The 18,368-nt window shown below is 36.4% G+C and overlaps 1 protein-coding gene across 3 annotated transcripts in view; it reads right to left on the bottom strand.

The window, feature by feature from the left end:
* MELK (maternal embryonic leucine zipper kinase) overlaps positions 1-18,368 on the bottom strand; it is an 84,259-nt gene that overhangs the window by 50,053 nt on the left and 15,838 nt on the right. For all 3 annotated transcript variants that reach the window (XM_079113531.1, XM_079113532.1, XM_079113533.1), the window contains 4 exons: positions 14,839-14,982; positions 13,801-13,869; positions 11,782-11,874; positions 7,916-8,014 (listed from right to left, as the gene is read on the bottom strand). In XM_079113531.1, coding sequence (XP_078969657.1) covers positions 7,916-8,014; positions 11,782-11,874; positions 13,801-13,869; positions 14,839-14,982 — 405 coding nt within the window. The remainder of the gene's footprint in view (positions 1-7,915; positions 8,015-11,781; positions 11,875-13,800; positions 13,870-14,838; positions 14,983-18,368) is intronic.

Genomic DNA, 18,368 nt, shown 5'->3' with positions numbered 1-18,368 from the left:
ATTACTTAAGATCTCTGTAGCTTAGTTTCCCTAACCATAGAAAGGGAACAATGATAGAAACTGCCTCACCTAGAGCACAGCTTAGAAAATAACAATAGCTCATGAATATTAAGTATTACTTTTGTTACAATGGAATAAGAATATGCATGCCAGCAAACAATTTATTTTTTTCTTGAGCAACCATGTGCAAAGGGCCATAAAGATAAACAAGGTACACACTTCAGAAAGCTCTCTCTCTCTGGAGGAACAAAAAAAAGAGGGGGTTGGAGAGTAGAGAAAACAACATAGAAATTCAATGAAAAGACTGTTGCAAATGCTCTAGGCAGAAGAGATTTCAGCAAATCTCAACAGAGCCAAGAACTTTATTTCTGTACACCTACAAAGACTCAGACCTGACCTGCAGAAGTCACCTCTCCCACTCTCCACATCAGTTTTTTTGGGTTCAAACTCACTAAAAACTTAATCGTTCTATTTTTTTAAAAGTCCACACTGGCAAACCAACTTCAACAACATATTAAAAGAAGTATACACTATGACCCAAGTAGAACTTGTTCCTGGAATGCAAGGATGGTTCAACATGCTAAAATCAATGTAATGCACCATATGAACAAAAAGGAAAAAAGCCACATGCACAAAAAAGTATTTGACAAAATTCAACACATTTTTCATGATAAACACACTAGATAAAATAGGAATAGAAGAAAACTTCCTTAACATAATACCAATCCACAGTTAATATCATACTCAGTACTAAATGATTAAATGCTTTTCCTCTAAAATCAGAAATACAAAACAAGGATGCTCACATTTGCTTCTATTCACATAGTAAGGGAAGTCATAGCCAGAGTAACTAGAGAAACAAGAAGAAAAACACTTACATACTTCAAAATTTAAGTCTTTGGCATAGAATGAAGTCTCCCTTCTAATACTCCCCTCCAATTCTCCTCCACAAAGGGAATAGCAATTATCATTATCTAACACCTTCTGTCATATGTGAGCAAATAACAAATCTTTCTCTCTCTCATCAACAATTAAAGAGGTTCCTCATTCATTTTTTATTTATTTCTTGATTTATTTATTTATTTTTATGTGGTGCTGAGGCTCAAACCCAGGGCCTCACACGTACTAGGCAAGCACTCTACCACTAAGCTACAACCCCAGTCCCCCTCATTCACTTTTATATCTGTACAGTATACCCTGATAGATATACCATAATGTAACAATATTGTCCAAAAGAAAAAGAAAGCACTAATAAGACCCATAGATTCAGACAGTATTAACAAAGAACAACATCAAGTAATAAACAGCACTGTGCTACTATGCCATGAGACTACAGACCCTTGAAAGAGGTTTGAACCTCATATAATGCAAAAAAAAAAAAAAAAAAAAAAAAAAAAAAAAAAGGTATACCAGGGGAAAACAATCATAGCAGAAGAGCCAGGAAAATTCCACAGAGAAAACAGAATAATAAGTTAATTCTACAAGACAATAAATGGTATTAAGGTATAGTTGGGCTGGGGTTGGGCTGGGGTTGTGGCTTAGTGGTAGAGCACTTGCCTGGCACATGTGAGGCCCCGAGTTCAATTCTCAGCACCATAAATAAATAAATAAATGGTCCACTGACAACTACAAAAAATGTTTTTTAAAAAAAGGTATAGTAAATGAAACACATAGTTATAAGCTAAAAAGAGACAAAAAGATAAATGCAATGAAATAAAGAATCCAAAAGGGCTAGAGGAGTAGCTCAGTGATACTGCATGCTCTCAGCATGTGGAAGACCCCAGATTCAATCCCTAGGGGCCCCTACCACCACCGCCACAAAATAAAAAGTGGGAGGCAAAGAAAAAGATTGTAGAGTCAGGCATGGTGGCACACACCTGAATCTCAGTGGCTTGGGAGACTGAGGCAAGAGGATTGTGAGTTCAAAGCCAGCCTCAACAATTTAGTGAGGTCCTAAGCAACTCAGCAAGACCTTGTCTCTAATAAAATATAAAAAAAAGTCATAGAGATATAGCTCAGGGTTAGGCACCCTTAGGTCCAATCCCTGGTACAAAAAAAGAAAGAAAGAAAAAGAATTGTAGGAATTTAGTATATAATCAAATTACCATTTCAAGTAATTAGAAAAACAACAAATTACTGACACGTAGTATTGGGACAACCACATAGATCCACTGAGAAAAAAAATACATACTGGATTTCTAGAAACTATCAGAGATCAGAGGGAGGCTAAGGAAACATGATAACTAACTATAATATGGTATCCTGGAATAGGAAAAGAACAAACTAGTGAAAAAAAAACTAGTGAAACTTGAAGTACAGAGTACAAAGTTAATTCCAATATATCCACACTGATTCCTTGGGCGTAGCAAATGTCATCATAGTAATATAAAATGATAATAATATGGAAAACCAAGTGAGGAGTAAATGGGTTATAGGATGGGGGATAGATAATGGAGCAGTGATCAAAGGAACTCTAGTTACTTCTTTATAAATAATGCTTTTAAGGGTTAGGGATATAGCTCAGTGCTACAGAGTTTGTCTAGCAAAAATAAGGCCCTGGGTTCAATCCACAGGAGGCCGGGGTATGTTTTCAGCAGGATTAAGTGGCACACCATTGTAATCCCAGCTACTCAGGAGGCTGATACTGGAGGATGACAAGTTCAAGGCCAGCCTGGGCAACTTAGCAAGACCCTGTCTCAAAATGAAATTTAAAAAGGCCTGGTGAGGTAGCTGACTGGAGAGCACTTAGGATGGTGAGGCCCTGGGTTCAATCCCCAGTACCACCAAAAAAAAAAAAAAAGAAGAAAGAAGAAAGAAGAAGAAGAAGGAAGAAGGAAGAAAGAAGGAGGAGAAGAAGAATCATCATCATCATCATCATCTATACATGCTGTTATGTGTAAAGCAATCTTTAAAGTAAAGCATTCAGTCGGACGTGGTGGAGAGCTTCTGTAATCCCAGCGGTTTAAGAGGCTAAGGAAGGAGGATCACAAATTCAAGGCCAGCCTCAGCAATATAATGAAGTTCTAAGCAACTTAGTGAGACTCTGTCTCAAAATGAAAAATGAAAAGGGCTGGGGATGGATGTGGTTAAGTATCCCTGGGTTCAATTCCCAGTACCAAATAAATAAATAAAAGGAAGCATTCAAGTGGGCTGGAAATGTAGTTCAGTGGTAGAGTGCTTACTTGCCTAGCATGTGTAAAGCCCTCGGTTCCAATCCCATCACTATAAATAAATAAATAAATAAATAAATAAATAAATAAATAAATAAATAAATAAATAAATAAATAAACAAACAAACTTTTAAAGGAGGAGGGGGCACAGTACACTAAATGTGTGAATTATGTAATACCAAAGAATATACACACATTAAAGTTTGTGCAAATACAGACAATTCTCTTTTTCTTTTATTTGCAGTAGTGGGGTGTGAACCCTCACTAGTCAGTATAAAACCTACAGTAAGATACTCCTAAGAAAAATGGAAACACTACGTTCTTCCCTGAATGTAACAGTGACATATGACAGAATACAGTAGTGCCATCTTTCACTCCTCTCTGTATTGTAAGTACTTTCCTTCACATAAATATAGTTAAATGGATTTACAGATTATAGTATCTGGTTTAAATAAGCTAAATCCTCACAAAATAGCAAGTGGCTAGAAAAGATTCCTGCAGAGAAACCACAGATTAAAGTCTTAAAGATAAGACTGAATACAAGCACAAGCAAACTATCACAGAGCTGACACCTTTACTCTTAGTACAGTCCATCAGCCAGAGCAGGTTATGAAAACATCTAATTAGACATGATAATTTGTGTACAAAACTTGAAATTAACAAGACTATCTGAAATAAGGATTTTTACGTACACTATTATTAGTAATAAGCTTCAAATATTAAATACAAAAACGTAGAATATGAAAACAAACTTTTTTTTTTGGTACTAGGGATCTAACCCAGGGGTGCTTTACCACTGAGCCACATCCCAGCCCTTTTTTTTTTTTTTTTTTTAAGACAGGGTCTTGCTAAGTTCTGAGGCTGGCCTTGAACTTGTGATCCTCCCGTCTCAGTCCTTTGAGTCACTGGGATTTCTCTAATTTTTTAGTAATGTTTAAAGTCAAGAAACCACATCAAAGCAAATTCCAGATGAATCAAATATTTAAATTAAAAAAATGAAACCATAAAAACACGAGAAGAAGCTAGGTACAGTGGCACACACCTATGATCCCAGGAACTCAGGAGGCTAAAGCAGGAGGATTGGAAATTCAAGGTCAGCCTAAGTGACTTAGTAAAATCCTGTCTTAAATTAAAAAAAAAAAAAAAAAAGGTGGGGAGGCAGTGATAGGGATGTACCTCAGAGGTAGAATGCTCCTGGGTTCAATCCCCAGGACCACTAAAAAAAAGAGAAAAGAAAACATGGAAATTTTACAAAGTAACCTAAGTCAGAAAGTCTTTCCAAACTTGACAATAAAAGATTGGTAAATTTGGCCCTGTGCAATGGCACATCCCTTGTGATCCCAGTGGCTCAGGAGGCTGAAGCAGGAGGATCTCAAGGTCAAAGTCAGTCTCAGCAAAAGCGAGGCAGGCACTAAGCAACTCATGTCTTTTAAATAAAATACAAAATAGGGTTGGGAATGTGGCTCAGTGGTATAGTGACACTGAGTTCAATCCCCGGGACCTCCTTCCCCAAAAAAAGATTGGTAAATTTGACTAAATAAAAATTAAGGGTTAGGGATATAGTGGTAGAGCTCTTGCCCACTATGCATGGGGCCCTAGTTTCAAACCCCAGCACTGCACACCACATATACAAAAATTAAAATTACTACACAGAAAAAAAAATCTTAAATATAAAGAACAAAAAGGTGATATACTATATTGATCAGGGTATGGAGAAATAGGCACTATCTTGTTATTTGTGGTGGCAATTATATGACCCAACATAATGTTCCATCAATAGAACTCTGATGGAAGTAATATGGCAATATATATGAAAATTACTAATCTCATACCCTCTGACCCAGCAACTCTTCTATCAATTTTCTTTTTCTTACTTTCTTTTTTTTTGGTTTGTTGTTGTTGTACTTACAGTACTGAGAATTGGCAATTTTCTTACAGATATGTTCAAAATATGCAAAATGACCACTGGAAAATTACTTAAATGTCCATTAACATAGGATCAGTTAAATAAATTATAGTACAAACATAGACTGTTACAGGCAGTCATTAAAAAGAATAAAGAAACAGGTGTGGTGATGCATCCCCATAATCCCAGCTCTCTGGGAGGCTAAGGCAGGAGGATTTCAAGTTTGAAGCCAGTCCTTAGCAAGACCCTGTCTAAATAAAATAAATAGGACTAGGGATGTAGCTTATCAGTAGAGTGCTTGTTTAGTAAGCACAAGACCCCTGGGTCCAATTCCTAATACTGCCCCCCACAAAAGCAATGAAGAGGCTCTGAGCTAGGTATGAAGTGGTATAATTTCTAATACACTGTTAAGAGAAAAAAAAAAAAAAAAAAGAGGCAAAACAGTGTGTTTAGGATATGCTGCCATCTGTGTAAAAATAAACGGGGAAGCAGGTAGCACGACAAGGAAATACAAAGGCTATGGGTGTGGGTGTGGCTCTGTGTAAGGGCACTTGCCTAGTATGCTAAGGCCCTGGGTTCAATCTTTAGTACCACCAAAAAAAAAAAAAAAAGGAAGGGAAGGAGGGATAAAATACATTTGATATTTGATTCCTTATACATGCATAGACTCATGTCTGAAAAAAATACATAAAAAATCTGATTAATACTCTGGAGTTGGGGCTCAGTGGTAGAGCACTTGCCTAGCACATGTGAGGCACTGGATTCGATCCCCAGCACCATGTAAAATAAATAAATTAATTAATACAATATAATAAAGATGTTGTGTCATCTACAACTAAAAAAAAAAAAATCTGATAAATATGATAACGCTGTTACCTCCAGGCAACGGGTTTTATAGCTGGGTAAATAAGAACTTTATGCCAACAAATCTGAAAAACTGGAAAAAACAGACTTTTTTTTTTGGTCCAAAACTGAATTCTGGTCATCCCTTCTCTACCAAGTCTTCCCCATCTCAGCTGATGGCAGCTCCAACTTTCTAGTCATGCAGGTTACTCTGCTCATTCAATGTATCAGCAAATCATGTTAGCTACACCTTCAAAAGACATCAGTTCCACATTCTGACTGGGGGGGTTTACATGGATCTATAAAATTCATAGGCTCAATACCTCAAAAAAGGTGAATTTCAATTTATACTAATATAAATATATTTTATAATATAAACATAAATACATTTTATAATACAGTATAAAAATATTTTTTAAAAAGAGACTTCCAGAATTCATCCATTTCTAACCATCTCCTCTCTACCATCTCTGTGAATCACTGTATCTTCCCAACCAGTCACCCTGATTCACCTTTTTGCCTCCTACAGTCTCTCCACATAGCAGCCAATGTAATCCTATTAAAAACTTAACCAAATCATATAGCACTTCTCTGCTCAAACCCGCCACCAGCTCCCCAAATGCCAAGAACCCCATAAAGCCACAGTCAGCAAGCAGGAAACAAAGCAACAACTGCTACCTTGCAAGAATTAGAAGAAGTTCAAGAAAAGATGAGAGGAAATGCAGGCTGTCTTGGCCACATCAGCAGATTCCAGGAGGCTGGCTGCCTGTCCAAGCCCATAGATCTCACCTTACCAAAGAGAAAAATGCATACACAGCCCCCAAGACAGGGGTGGTAACCACTATTACTATCATTACTTTTGGTTGACCCAGCAGAATTAGAGCTCCTCAGCCTTCAAGGAGTTGAACAACTATGATTCCATCTCTTCCCAAACTCTTCTCTGTAGTTTAGGCATCAATTTTAAAGATTTTTTCCAAGATAGGTTATAGGAAAAAAATTAAGTTAAATAAAGAAAAATTAAATACCCCAGTGTCCTCAGACTTGATGTTCTTTCCAGGGGTGAGCAATACGTGAACTGGAACTGCCACTTTCAACTCTGTGCTACCTCCCAGAAATAAGAGTTAATTCAGGGGGCTGGGGATATAGCTCAGTTGGTAGAGTGCTTGCCTCGCATGCACAAGGCCCTGGATTCAATCTCCAGCACCAAAAAAAAAAAAGTTAATCCAGGTAATCTTCCAACCCAAAGCTGGTATAGACCCAATGGTCCAATCACAAAAAACAGTGACCATTCCTTCCCACATTTCTCCCATCTCTATGCCTTTGCTCATACTGTCCATTCTGCCAGAATACTTTCACCCACATCATTTTCTGAAGCACTTCTACTTCATGTGCATGTGTGTATGGTACTGGGGAGTAAACCCAGGGCCCCATGCATGCTGGACAAGCACTCTAAGCACTGAGCTACATCCCTAGCCCTTTTTTATCTTATTTTGAGAGGCTGCCCAAGATGGCCTCAAACTTGCAATCCTCCTACCTCAGCTTCCCAAGTAAGTGGGATTACAGATACATGCCACCACACCTGGCTTATTCTTTTAAAGTATATGACTTACTAGATATTAGTATATTCATAAAGTTTTGGGGACTGGGGTTGTAGCTCAGTCACAGAGCATGTGTTCAGCCTGCAAAAGGTCCTGGGCTCAATCCCCAACATCTCTCTCTCTCACACACTCACACACACACACACACACACATGCTTATATACAAAATTATCATTACTACTTAATTCCAGAATGTTTTCATCATTCCAAAAGCATACAGTATAAGAAATAGAAAACTTCAATGTTGAAATTTTATGCATTGGGGTTGTGGCTCAGTGGTAAAGCACTTGCTTAGCACATATGAGGCCTTGGATTCTATCCTCAGCACCAAATAAAAATACATAAATAAATAAATAAAGTTTTTTTTTTAAATAAATTCTATGTCATGTAATACTCACCATAATCTTCTTGTACAAAGCCATGACATTATCATCATCAAATGGTAGAAATCCACACATAAGTACATACAAGAGTATGCCCATGCTCCAAACATCTGCCTGACAGGGAGGAAAAAAAAAATGTAGAATACATTTCCGAATGATAATACACTTAATAAAACCACAGAATCTTTTTTTAAATATTTTTTAGTTGTTGGTGGACTTTTATTCATTTTTATGTGGTGCTGAGGATCGAACCCAGTGCCTCACACATGCTAGGCAAGCAATCTACCACTGAGCCCCATCCCCAGCCCAAAAACACAGAATCTTTATGAAGCTGAAATAGAGCTCAGAGACCATCCAATTCAACCTGTTCACTCTAGATAGGAACACTGAAGCCCAGAAAGGCAGGCATGCCCAAAGTCACCCAGTCAGTGGCCAGCCACCCAGGAACTTTCCTCTTAGCTGTAAGCTAACATTTAATAGAAAAAATTTTTCATTTTACTTGGCTAGATTGGGCATGATAAGGAAATGAGGCCAGGTGTCAGATTCTGAAAGACAATTCTACAGAGCTACTAAAGATCTCAGTTACATATGAGGATTATGTAAACAAGTGTGGGGATGTCAAAACAAGTCTGAAATTTCCTGGCAATCTAAAAATGTGACTAAGTTACACTGCAAAAACTCTATGTAGAGAAATCTTAATAAAATTCAATGACTGACTTTTTCAAATATAGGGGATAGAAATTAGCCTGCCAGCACAAATAGGCCTATAAATCTCAAAATCCAAAAAGGAGTTTAACCTTTATGTGAAATATCATGTGTCCCATGAGCCCTAAGCAGTAACTATTTATTCAAGCAAGATTTGACCTTAGTCAATATTGACACCACCAGTACGAGTTATAGTTCCCACCCTCATTTGATCCTTAGAAAATTTTTAAGAGATAATAAGGATGGATTGGGCTGGGGATATAGCTCAGTTGGTAGAGTACTTGCCTCGCAAGCACAAGGCCCTGGGTTCAATCCCCAGCACCGCAAAAAAAAAAAATAATAATAATAATAATAATAAAATAAAATAAATAAAAAGGATAGATGGCATTTTTTTGAAGAAGAAAAAATAGGGAGACCCAGTGACTCAGGAGGCTAAAGATTAAAAGTTTGAGGCCAGCCTTGGCAACTTAGCAAGACCTTATCTCAAAATAAAAAGTAAAAGAAATTACAAGTGCTAGGGATATAGCTCAGTGGTGGAGTGCCCCTGGATTCAATCCCTAATACTACCAAAAAAAATAAAAAAAATAAAAATATATATATATGGGGAGAGAGGGAGGAGAGAGAAAGACAAAGAGAAAGAGAGAGAGAGAGAGAGAGAGAGAGAGAGAGAGAGAGAGAGAGAGAGAGAGAGAGAGAGAGAGAGAGGGAGAGAGGGAGAGAGAGAGGGAGGGAGGGAGGGAGAAATAGAGCTAAACAATGAGCAGCATCACATATCTGGGTAATACTTACACTAGATAACCCAGGTTATTGAGTCCTGTCCACTGAATCACATAAATTACTAGGACTCTATTGTGATGCCACAAGTGAACAATGTGCTTTTAAGCTGACATGTGATTTTGGTTCCAAGTTGTAGGAGGTCAGAAATAAACAATTTATGCCAGAGAGATGTCATATATTTAATCTATAAATTGAGGCATAATGGCATGGCACTGATTCAAAGCAAAGAGGTGACACAGCAAAGAGTGAGCTAACATGACCTTGTCAAGTACCATAAGAAGTCAACAGAGACATTATGTCTGGGGTTAAACTAAAATATGAAAAAAATAGTAACATTACCATAGATTTACCAAAGCATACATGAGAGAAGAAAGCAGGAAAAGTATTCTATAGTTAACTTATCACAGCATCGTCACCATTTCAAATTAGATACAAGAATAAATTAATCAACTAAAATCATTAGCCAAAGCAAATCCAATCTATAAGTTACAAACTGCCAAATAACACAAAAATAACTAGGGGAAGAGGGACTTAAAACCATTTCCTATGAGATATTACTAAAGGAATTTGAAATATTATCATGGAACATGTCCTTAAAGCATGATCTGGATCATAAGCATCAGAATCACATAAAAAATTGCTTATTTTAAAATGAAGATTCTTAAAGCCCCAACTTCAAAAACAAACCAAAATCTCCAAGGGTACAGTCCTGAGCTCTGCATCTTTTAACAAGTACCCCAGAGATGTCTTAGTATACTGTTCTTAAGACATTGTCTTAGAAGGTTGGAAAGTCAACTAACATGGACAAAAATACAAGATTACGTAGGAAAAACTCAGACAGACTAGCAAGGCCATATCACCAGCCCTCTAGGAATCTTTCCAGATTAGGTTTATGAATATCACTCCTTCTGGGAGATGAGACAAAAATGGAAAAGTTCTTCACTTAGTTCAAATCTTAACCAACAGTTACCAGCTCAAAGAAAGCCTAAGGAAGTCTTCAAAACTAAAAAAGACTAAAGAGATACAGTAACTAAATACCATATGTGCCTGGACTTGGGGCAGAGGGCAGGGATAAAGCTAAAAAGAACATCATTGATAAAAGTATCATCATGTGAACACAGACTAACTGAATAAATTACACCCATGTTAAATTTCCTTGTTTTGATAATTAAAGTATAATTATTAAAGAAAAGATCCTTGCTTTTAGGAAAAATATGCATATTCAGTGATAAGGGGACATAAGTCCAGTTATTTTTTTTTTAAGAATACTAAAGATTAAACTCGGGGCATTCTACTGCTGAGCTACATCCCCAACCTTTTTTTTTTTTTTTTTTTTTTTTTTGAGATAGAATCTTGCTAAATAGCCATGGCTAGCCTCAAACTTGTGATCTTCTTGCCTCAGCCTCCTGAGTCTCTGGAATTACAGGTGTGAGCCATGCCTGTCTTCCAGTTTATTCTCAAAAGATTGAAAAAATTAATATGTGTACATACATATTTGTATGCACACAGACAAAATGATAAAGCAAATGGAGAAAAATTAAAACAATTGTGAATTTGGATAAAAATAAATCAAAGTTCCTCATGCCACCTTTATACTTACTATAACTTCAAGATTATATCAAAATAAAGTTACCAAAAACAAGTTAGTTCCCATCTTCTTATGTTACAAACTAAATAACCTGGTATTTCCCAAAGTTTCTTTTGCATAGCACTAGTTCCAAAAGATGTTCCACATGAAAAATGAATTCTGTAAATAAATAAAATCAGGACAAGCAGCTACCTGTGATGTTTCCCTTCCAAATGATCACACTGTACAAGAGCATATTAAAGATCTGGAGATATCCTGAAATCATGATATAAAAAGACTGTTCCACTCAGCACTTCCTGAGCTTTTGACAACTTTTTTCTTCTTTTTTTACTTTATGAAACTAATAACAGCAACACTAATACTCCAGAAAATAGGAAGAGCTGACTAGCTTGAAGTAGCAAGTGTAAAGCAGAAGTCTAAGCCTTTTGAGCCTGGACTGTTGGCCTTGGAGAGCCAGCTATGGACAAAAGACAGGTTTTCTCTCTGCTAATTGCCATCTCTGAAAACAAAGTCTGTAACCCTGGCCTTGTACTCTAACCAGCTGGACTAACCAGTCCAAACTATGGCACTGTTCAGTACAAAAGCAACCACAATAAGGACACCAGAACTATAGACCTCCTTCAAAAGAGTATTATAGTTTTTGTTTATTGCAAATTATTCATTCCATCTACTAGTTTATAAATCTCACTCTCCAAATAAACTCTTTGATTAATAAGCTTACTTCATTGTTACATCCCCAATATAGTGTCTAACTCACTGACTATAAATCACCAATATGTTGATTATATTGATTTAATCAATGGATAAATACCTCTGATCCAAGATATGATTTGCCTTGTATTAATTCAGGTGCTGCATAAGCAAGGCTCCCACAACATGTCTGTAGATGGTAATCCTTGTTACCCTGTCAATAAGATAAAAATTAAACACTTATTAATTACAGCCCTTCAGAATATTAAACCTTGTCAGACATGGTGGCGCATGTCTATAACCCAAGCAATTTGAAAGCTGAGACAGGATCACAAGTTCAAAGCCAGACTTAGCAACTTGGCAAGGCCCTAAGCAACTTAGACCCCATCTCAAAATAAAAAATAAAAAGGGATGGGGATGTGGCTCTGTGGTTACGCAGCCCTGGGTTTAATCCCAGTACCAAATAAAAAAGAGAATTAAATCTGGATAAGCACTCTTTGAACACAAACGGGAGTTAAATGAAGAACTACCCCAAATAAGGAAAAGACTTCAGCCAACCTGATATTCATTGCATACCTGCATATATGTACGTTTTCTCTGCTTCTCTGGATTTCTAATACTACTACCACCGGGTACAAAATACTTTTCTCCACTCAGTCAAGTCAGGTTTATACTTCCCTGTATATTCATTTGCATAATAATCAGCCTAGCATACCCCCATGTCTTCCCACCCTTTAATACTCAAGGAGAAAGGATTATTTCTTTACCAGTTCCTATCTCTAAGATCAAATCCTTACAAATACAGAAGAGCATCTTTCTCCTTAGAGAAAAGAAAGCAAAATGGTATGTGAAACAGTGTCTTGAAAGCCTATTTTCTAGATTCAGTTATATGAGAAATCATCACCTTAGCCTCCCAGATCTGTTGAGCAATTTGCTTATGCTCCTCTCTCCCACAGAAACATCAAGACAATGAAAATGAAGTTACTACCCAACTCCTGTAGAGTCCTAAAGCAGGCAAAGGACTTGTAAAACTGAGATCTCATTTATAAATGAAATATGCCCAGAAATGAGTTTCTCACAGAAGACAGAGGTAATTCTCTCCCAGGCCACCCCCACTTTCTTAGATGTCATCTATGTGGGTCAAATCTTTGGAGGCCATTAAAAAAACAGGTAATGAAGTCTATCGCAAACACTTCCCACTGCCTGCTGTGGACAAGCTTATCTGTTCAAAGTATAATCTTTATGTGTCTAGAAAAATATAATACCTTCTAGCATTTCCTTCCCAAACACCAGGCTCCACTGATAGTCACTGAAGAGCCAAGAGAGGGAAAAGAATCAGAAAGAATCAAACATTCCACTGAAGGGCTAAAATCTGCTTCCCTTTGCAACTAGCTAATTCTGACTGGGATAGGAAATAATCAAGGGACTACAAAGGGCTAAGACAAGTCTGCAATTTCAACATTCTTAATGAGTGTAGACAGCTCATTTTAGAGACTGTGAGTATCATCATTAGAGAACTCAGGAGGAAACACAGGAGATCTGCTACAGAAAGCAAAGCTGCGAAGTTCAAAGTCACCTCAAAGAGTAGTTATGCTAGAGAATACCAGTATTTAATTATGGAATGCAAATTAGGGAAATACCTAATGGTATAAATATATAAGTTCATCTGGACATTTTCCTCCTCCTTTCCTAAAGACAGGGGATTCTCACAAAATGTAACTAATTCTTAGTTATATAACCATTTGTATAACAAATACAAATAAATTCTCAACTCCTAGCTAGATGAACAAAGGCATCATCTAGTGGCAATACACTCAAACTGCAACCATATGATCTATTCAGCATTCGTGCTAATGACTTTATATGGTCTGGGCGCTGCAACTGCAAAGTCTCTCACAGCTTACCCATGGGGTCTTCAGCAGGACCAACCCTACACCTAGGTCAGTGGTACTCAATCCTCGCTACATATCTTATAATCATCTGGAGGATTTATACAAATTACTGATGCCAGGAATTAAATTTAGCATTCTTCACAATGGATGCAACCAAGCTCAACAAAGACTAAGTAAAAGTCGGTGCACAGTAACACGCTAAGAAGTGCATTTATAAAGAATAACCACATTTTTATTTCCGCACTTACCTTGGGTTTTGCACAGAGACCAAAGTCAATCAGCTTTAATTTATGATTTTCATCGAACAATAAATTTTCCTGGGAAAAACAAAGATACTTTGATAACTGTATTATTGCCTTATATTACATCCTATAGCGATTTCTAAAACTGATTTAAGCTTGATTATATGGAAAAGCCTGAGTACAATAAAAAGAAAAATCACTAAAAAGTAGTGAAATAATACAAAGTATAAAAGGAGAAAAGAGAAGGAATGTGGATAAGTACACCACTTCCCCTCAAGACACACCAGCATAAATCATTCCTTAAGGGCCAACTACAAGCAAACACAATTTGTGCCAAGTTAAGTTTAAGCCTGAAGAGTAAGTTCAAATTGAAGAGTTTGGCATAAACAGATTAAAAAAGATAAGAACACTGTCATATCTTCTCAGACCAATTCTAGCTCCTTGAACCTTTAAATCCATATTTACCTTCACCCACTAGCCTGCAGACTTAAAAAGTATTCACATTTTTATTCAGCAGTCCTTAAAAAGCCAAGTCTGCAGAAGGCTGAAGCAAGAGGATCCTAAATTTGAGGCAAGCCTCTGCAACTTAGCCAGATCCAGTCTTAAAATAAAAATAAAAAGGGATAGGGATGTAGTTCAGTAGTAGTGAGACTCAAGTTCAATCCGTAGTACAGAAAAAAAAAAAGTCTGTTGATTGTTGATTCCACTGAAATCCTGAGGAGTAATGGATTTAAATTAAAGAAGCACAGTGTTAGAGAAACAGCAATGAATGGAAAACCCTCAATGACTCTTCTTTCCTAGGAATAAAATACTGATTACAAAGACGTTTATAATGATATAAAAACGACAGATAAAAAATGTTAATCCATCCAAAAAGTCTACCATAATTCAAAAGGAGGAAAAAAGAAATTGGATAGATTCTGACTGGAACAAGAAAAAGAAGCAAATCTAAGATTCTTAAACAGAAAATCTAGAAGCCCAAAAACACCAGGCAGATAATGCTGAACTCTCAGATGAGGATCTAAGTATGTTACAGTCACTTACTGGTTTGAGGTCCCTGTGAGCATAACCCTGGCTGTGCACATAAGCAACTGCAGACACTATCTGACGAAAAACCACTCGGGTCTCCTCCTCCGACAGGCGATCTTGGGAAATTATGTAGTCAAACAGCTCTCCTCCAGGGCAGTACTTCAACAGCAAGAGTCAAACAGATATTGTTACAGCTTACAAAAATCACTTCAGAAGAATATAAAAAAATTATACTGAACTCAGATGTAATGAATTCAACTTTAAAGGCAAGGGATATGAGTGAGTATATTCAAAAATACACTCTAAGGATCAAACAAGTCAATAATTATTCCAGGAATAAGAATAATAACTCATCTCTTGAACAGTTTTATTACCAATAAACAAAGGTAGAACCAACTACCACTAGGGTTTTAAAAGGTTCTCTCAGGGTTTTATATTTTTATAGCAAAGAATTAGAACTCATTCTCATCTTAATGCACTCACATCTACTACAGTTACCTACTTTTTTTTTTTTTTTTTTTTTTTTTCCCTTTTCTTTTTTGGTACTTGGGATTGAACCCAGAAGCACTTCCCCACTGAGCTATCCCCAGCCCTTTTAATTTTTTATTTTGAGACATGGCCTCTCCAAGTTGCCTGGGGTTTCACTAAGTTGCTGATGCTGGCCTTCAACTTGCAATCCTCCTATCTCAGCTTCCTGAATCACTGGGATAACAAGTATGCACCACTATGTTCAACAGTTACCTAAAAATTTCTTTTGGAGCAGCAGTAATTATTTCTCCAGTAATTATTGTTGATTGCTGTCCAAAGACCAGTGATTTTCAGCATTAGAAGGACTCGAGTTGCACAGAGGAATACAGGGTTTGCAGGGAGAAGAGGTTCCAGAGCTCAAAGTTCTAGGCTTTCTATGCCTTCTCTAGGGCAGTCATACTTTTTGTAAACTGGGTTTCCAATTAAAATTTTATTTCATTTTGGGGGAAAAAAATTTCTTTTCATTTTGGCAACATCAATTAAAATTATAAATGCATATCACCTTTGACCTTATAGTTCACATCTAAGAATTATTCCTAAAGATGTACTTAAATTGAAAATGATGCACATTAAACATCACTTGCTAAAGCAACATTGTTTATAAAAGCAAAAGACTGGAAACAATTGTTTCCACATGGTATTATACCTTATGCTGGTAACTTATAAACAACCAAAATTTATTGTTTATAGTTCTGGAGGCTGGGAAGTCCAAAACCAAAGTGCCAGATGATTGTGTGTCTGTGAAGACCTATTGCTCATAGATGGCACTTTTTATGTGTCCTCATGTGGCAGAAGGGAATAAAAGGCTCCCTCAAGACTCTTTGATAGGAGAAATAATGCCATTCATGAGTTCAGATCACTCCTCCTAATGTCCCTACCTCTTAATACTATCACATTGGAGAATAAGTTCCAGCATAGAATTTGTGGGAACACTTACATTCAGACCTTAACAATAACCCAAATGCTCACGTTATATAAATTATGTCAGTTATAAAATGAAATTTGTAGCAGTAATTTTAAAAAGAAGAGAAAGCTCTTTACAAACTGATATAAGACAATGTCACGAATTAAGTAAAAAAGCAAAGTGTAAAAGAGTATACCATATTGATATGGTGACTTGTTAAAGCATAATGCTGAGCAAAAGAAGCCACATGCAAAACAGTACAGATTATATGATTCATTCATATCAAGTTCTAGAGCAGGTAAAAACAATCTATGGTGACAGAAATTAGATCAGCAGTAACTGGGAAGAGCAGAGCAGGTGTAGTTACAGAAATTTACTTTAAAAAGGAGGGATAAAACTTTCTAGGATGATGGGAGATGTTTTATAACTTGAGTCAGATAATAAGTACATTGGTATATACATTTATCCAACTGTATACCTAATGTGCTCATTTTATTATATGTAAATTACACCTCAATAGTAATTTCTGAAAACTCTATCCAATAAGATTTACATGAAGAAAACAAACTATTTCATATTTTCCAATACAGAAATAAAAAATAAAGAGGACCAGCACAATGTCGAAAGCCTGTAATTCCAGCAGCTCGGAGGCTAAGGCAAGATTGTGAGTTCAACACCAGCCTCAGCAACAGCGAGGACCTAAGCAACCTGTGACACACTGTCTTTAAATAAAATACAAAATAGGGCTGGGGATGTGACTCAGTGATTGAGAGAGCCCCTGAGTTCAATCCCCAGTACCCAAAAAAATTAAAAATTAAAAATTAAAAAATAAAGAGAAAAAACATCCAAAATTCAAAAATTTTTTAAATAAAAAAAAACCAACAGAGAAAAAAGAAACATATAAATCTCTATGAATGTAAATAGATAATCTTCAAACTAAAATGCTAAGTGACTGGTGCACAGGACTGGTGGCACACACCTATAATCCCAGCTACTCATGAAGTTGAGGAAAATGGAACATAACAAGTTCAAGGTCAGTCTTAATAAGATCTCTCAAAATAAAATTTTAATAAAGAGCAGAGGATGTAACTCAGTGGTAAAGTGCCTGCCTAACATGTGCAAGGTCCTGAGTTCAGTTCTCAGTACTATAAAAAAATACAAATAAATAAAATGTTAAGTAGGGGAAAAAACAAAGTACAGAGTAATATAGTTTGTGACCATAGGCTATACATACATAGACATATACAAACATACACACACACAAGTTAAATATTTCTTGGTACCCATAGGAAACATAAGAAAAATAGTGAATGACACAGAGGAAAAGGAATTGGATAAATGGGATACAAGATAGAGAGAATTTTATTTTTAACATATATTCTCTTGTACCTTTTAAGTTTGTCCAAGGTTCAAGAATATTTTGAGTTTTCATTTATTTTTTGGGAATTTCAGCCAAGCATGGTGGCATGCACTATAATCCTAGCTACTCAGGAGATTGAAGTAGGATTATTTGAATCTAGGAGTTCAAGTCTGAGTACAGCCTGGGCAACATAGAAAGACCCTGCCTCAAAAGAAAAAGATTTTAAAATCACTATAGCAGACCATGTGGATTGATCTATAGTAAAGTAAAAATAGCTCTAAGTCCAAAGCTTTCAACACAAATTTTAAAATATGCTTTTAAAACAGTGTTAATCTGTAAAAACAATGTCCATCTACAAATCCTTTGACTAAAACTAAGGAAAATAAAATAAGAGATGAATGATACAAGTTCTCAAAATTGTGTTTAATGCCAAAAAGGGCAGTGTAAAACTTGAAAGAGTTTAGCTTGCATAACACATGCACTGGAAACTCTCTACAAGCTGTGGGTTAAACTGTAGCTCCCCCTGATAAAAAAGATGTTCAAACGCTATGTGGGACCAATAAATGTGACCTCATCTGTAAAGAAGGTCTTTGTAAATATAATCAAATTAAGAGGAAGTCATACTAGATTAAAGTGGGCTTTAATCCAATGACTTGGGTTCCTATGAGAGGGAAATTTGGACAGAGACACTGACAAAGAGGAAATGCCATTTGAAAATGGAGGTAGAGATTGGAGTAGTTTGGTGTATCTATT

This window comes from Sciurus vulgaris (genome assembly GCF_902686455.1).
Source record: "Sciurus vulgaris genome assembly, chromosome: 15".
Lineage (NCBI taxonomy): Eukaryota > Metazoa > Chordata > Mammalia > Rodentia > Sciuridae > Sciurus > Sciurus vulgaris.
Note: the sequence above shows the minus strand (reverse complement) of the source record. Positions and strands in the feature narration are given on the sequence as shown.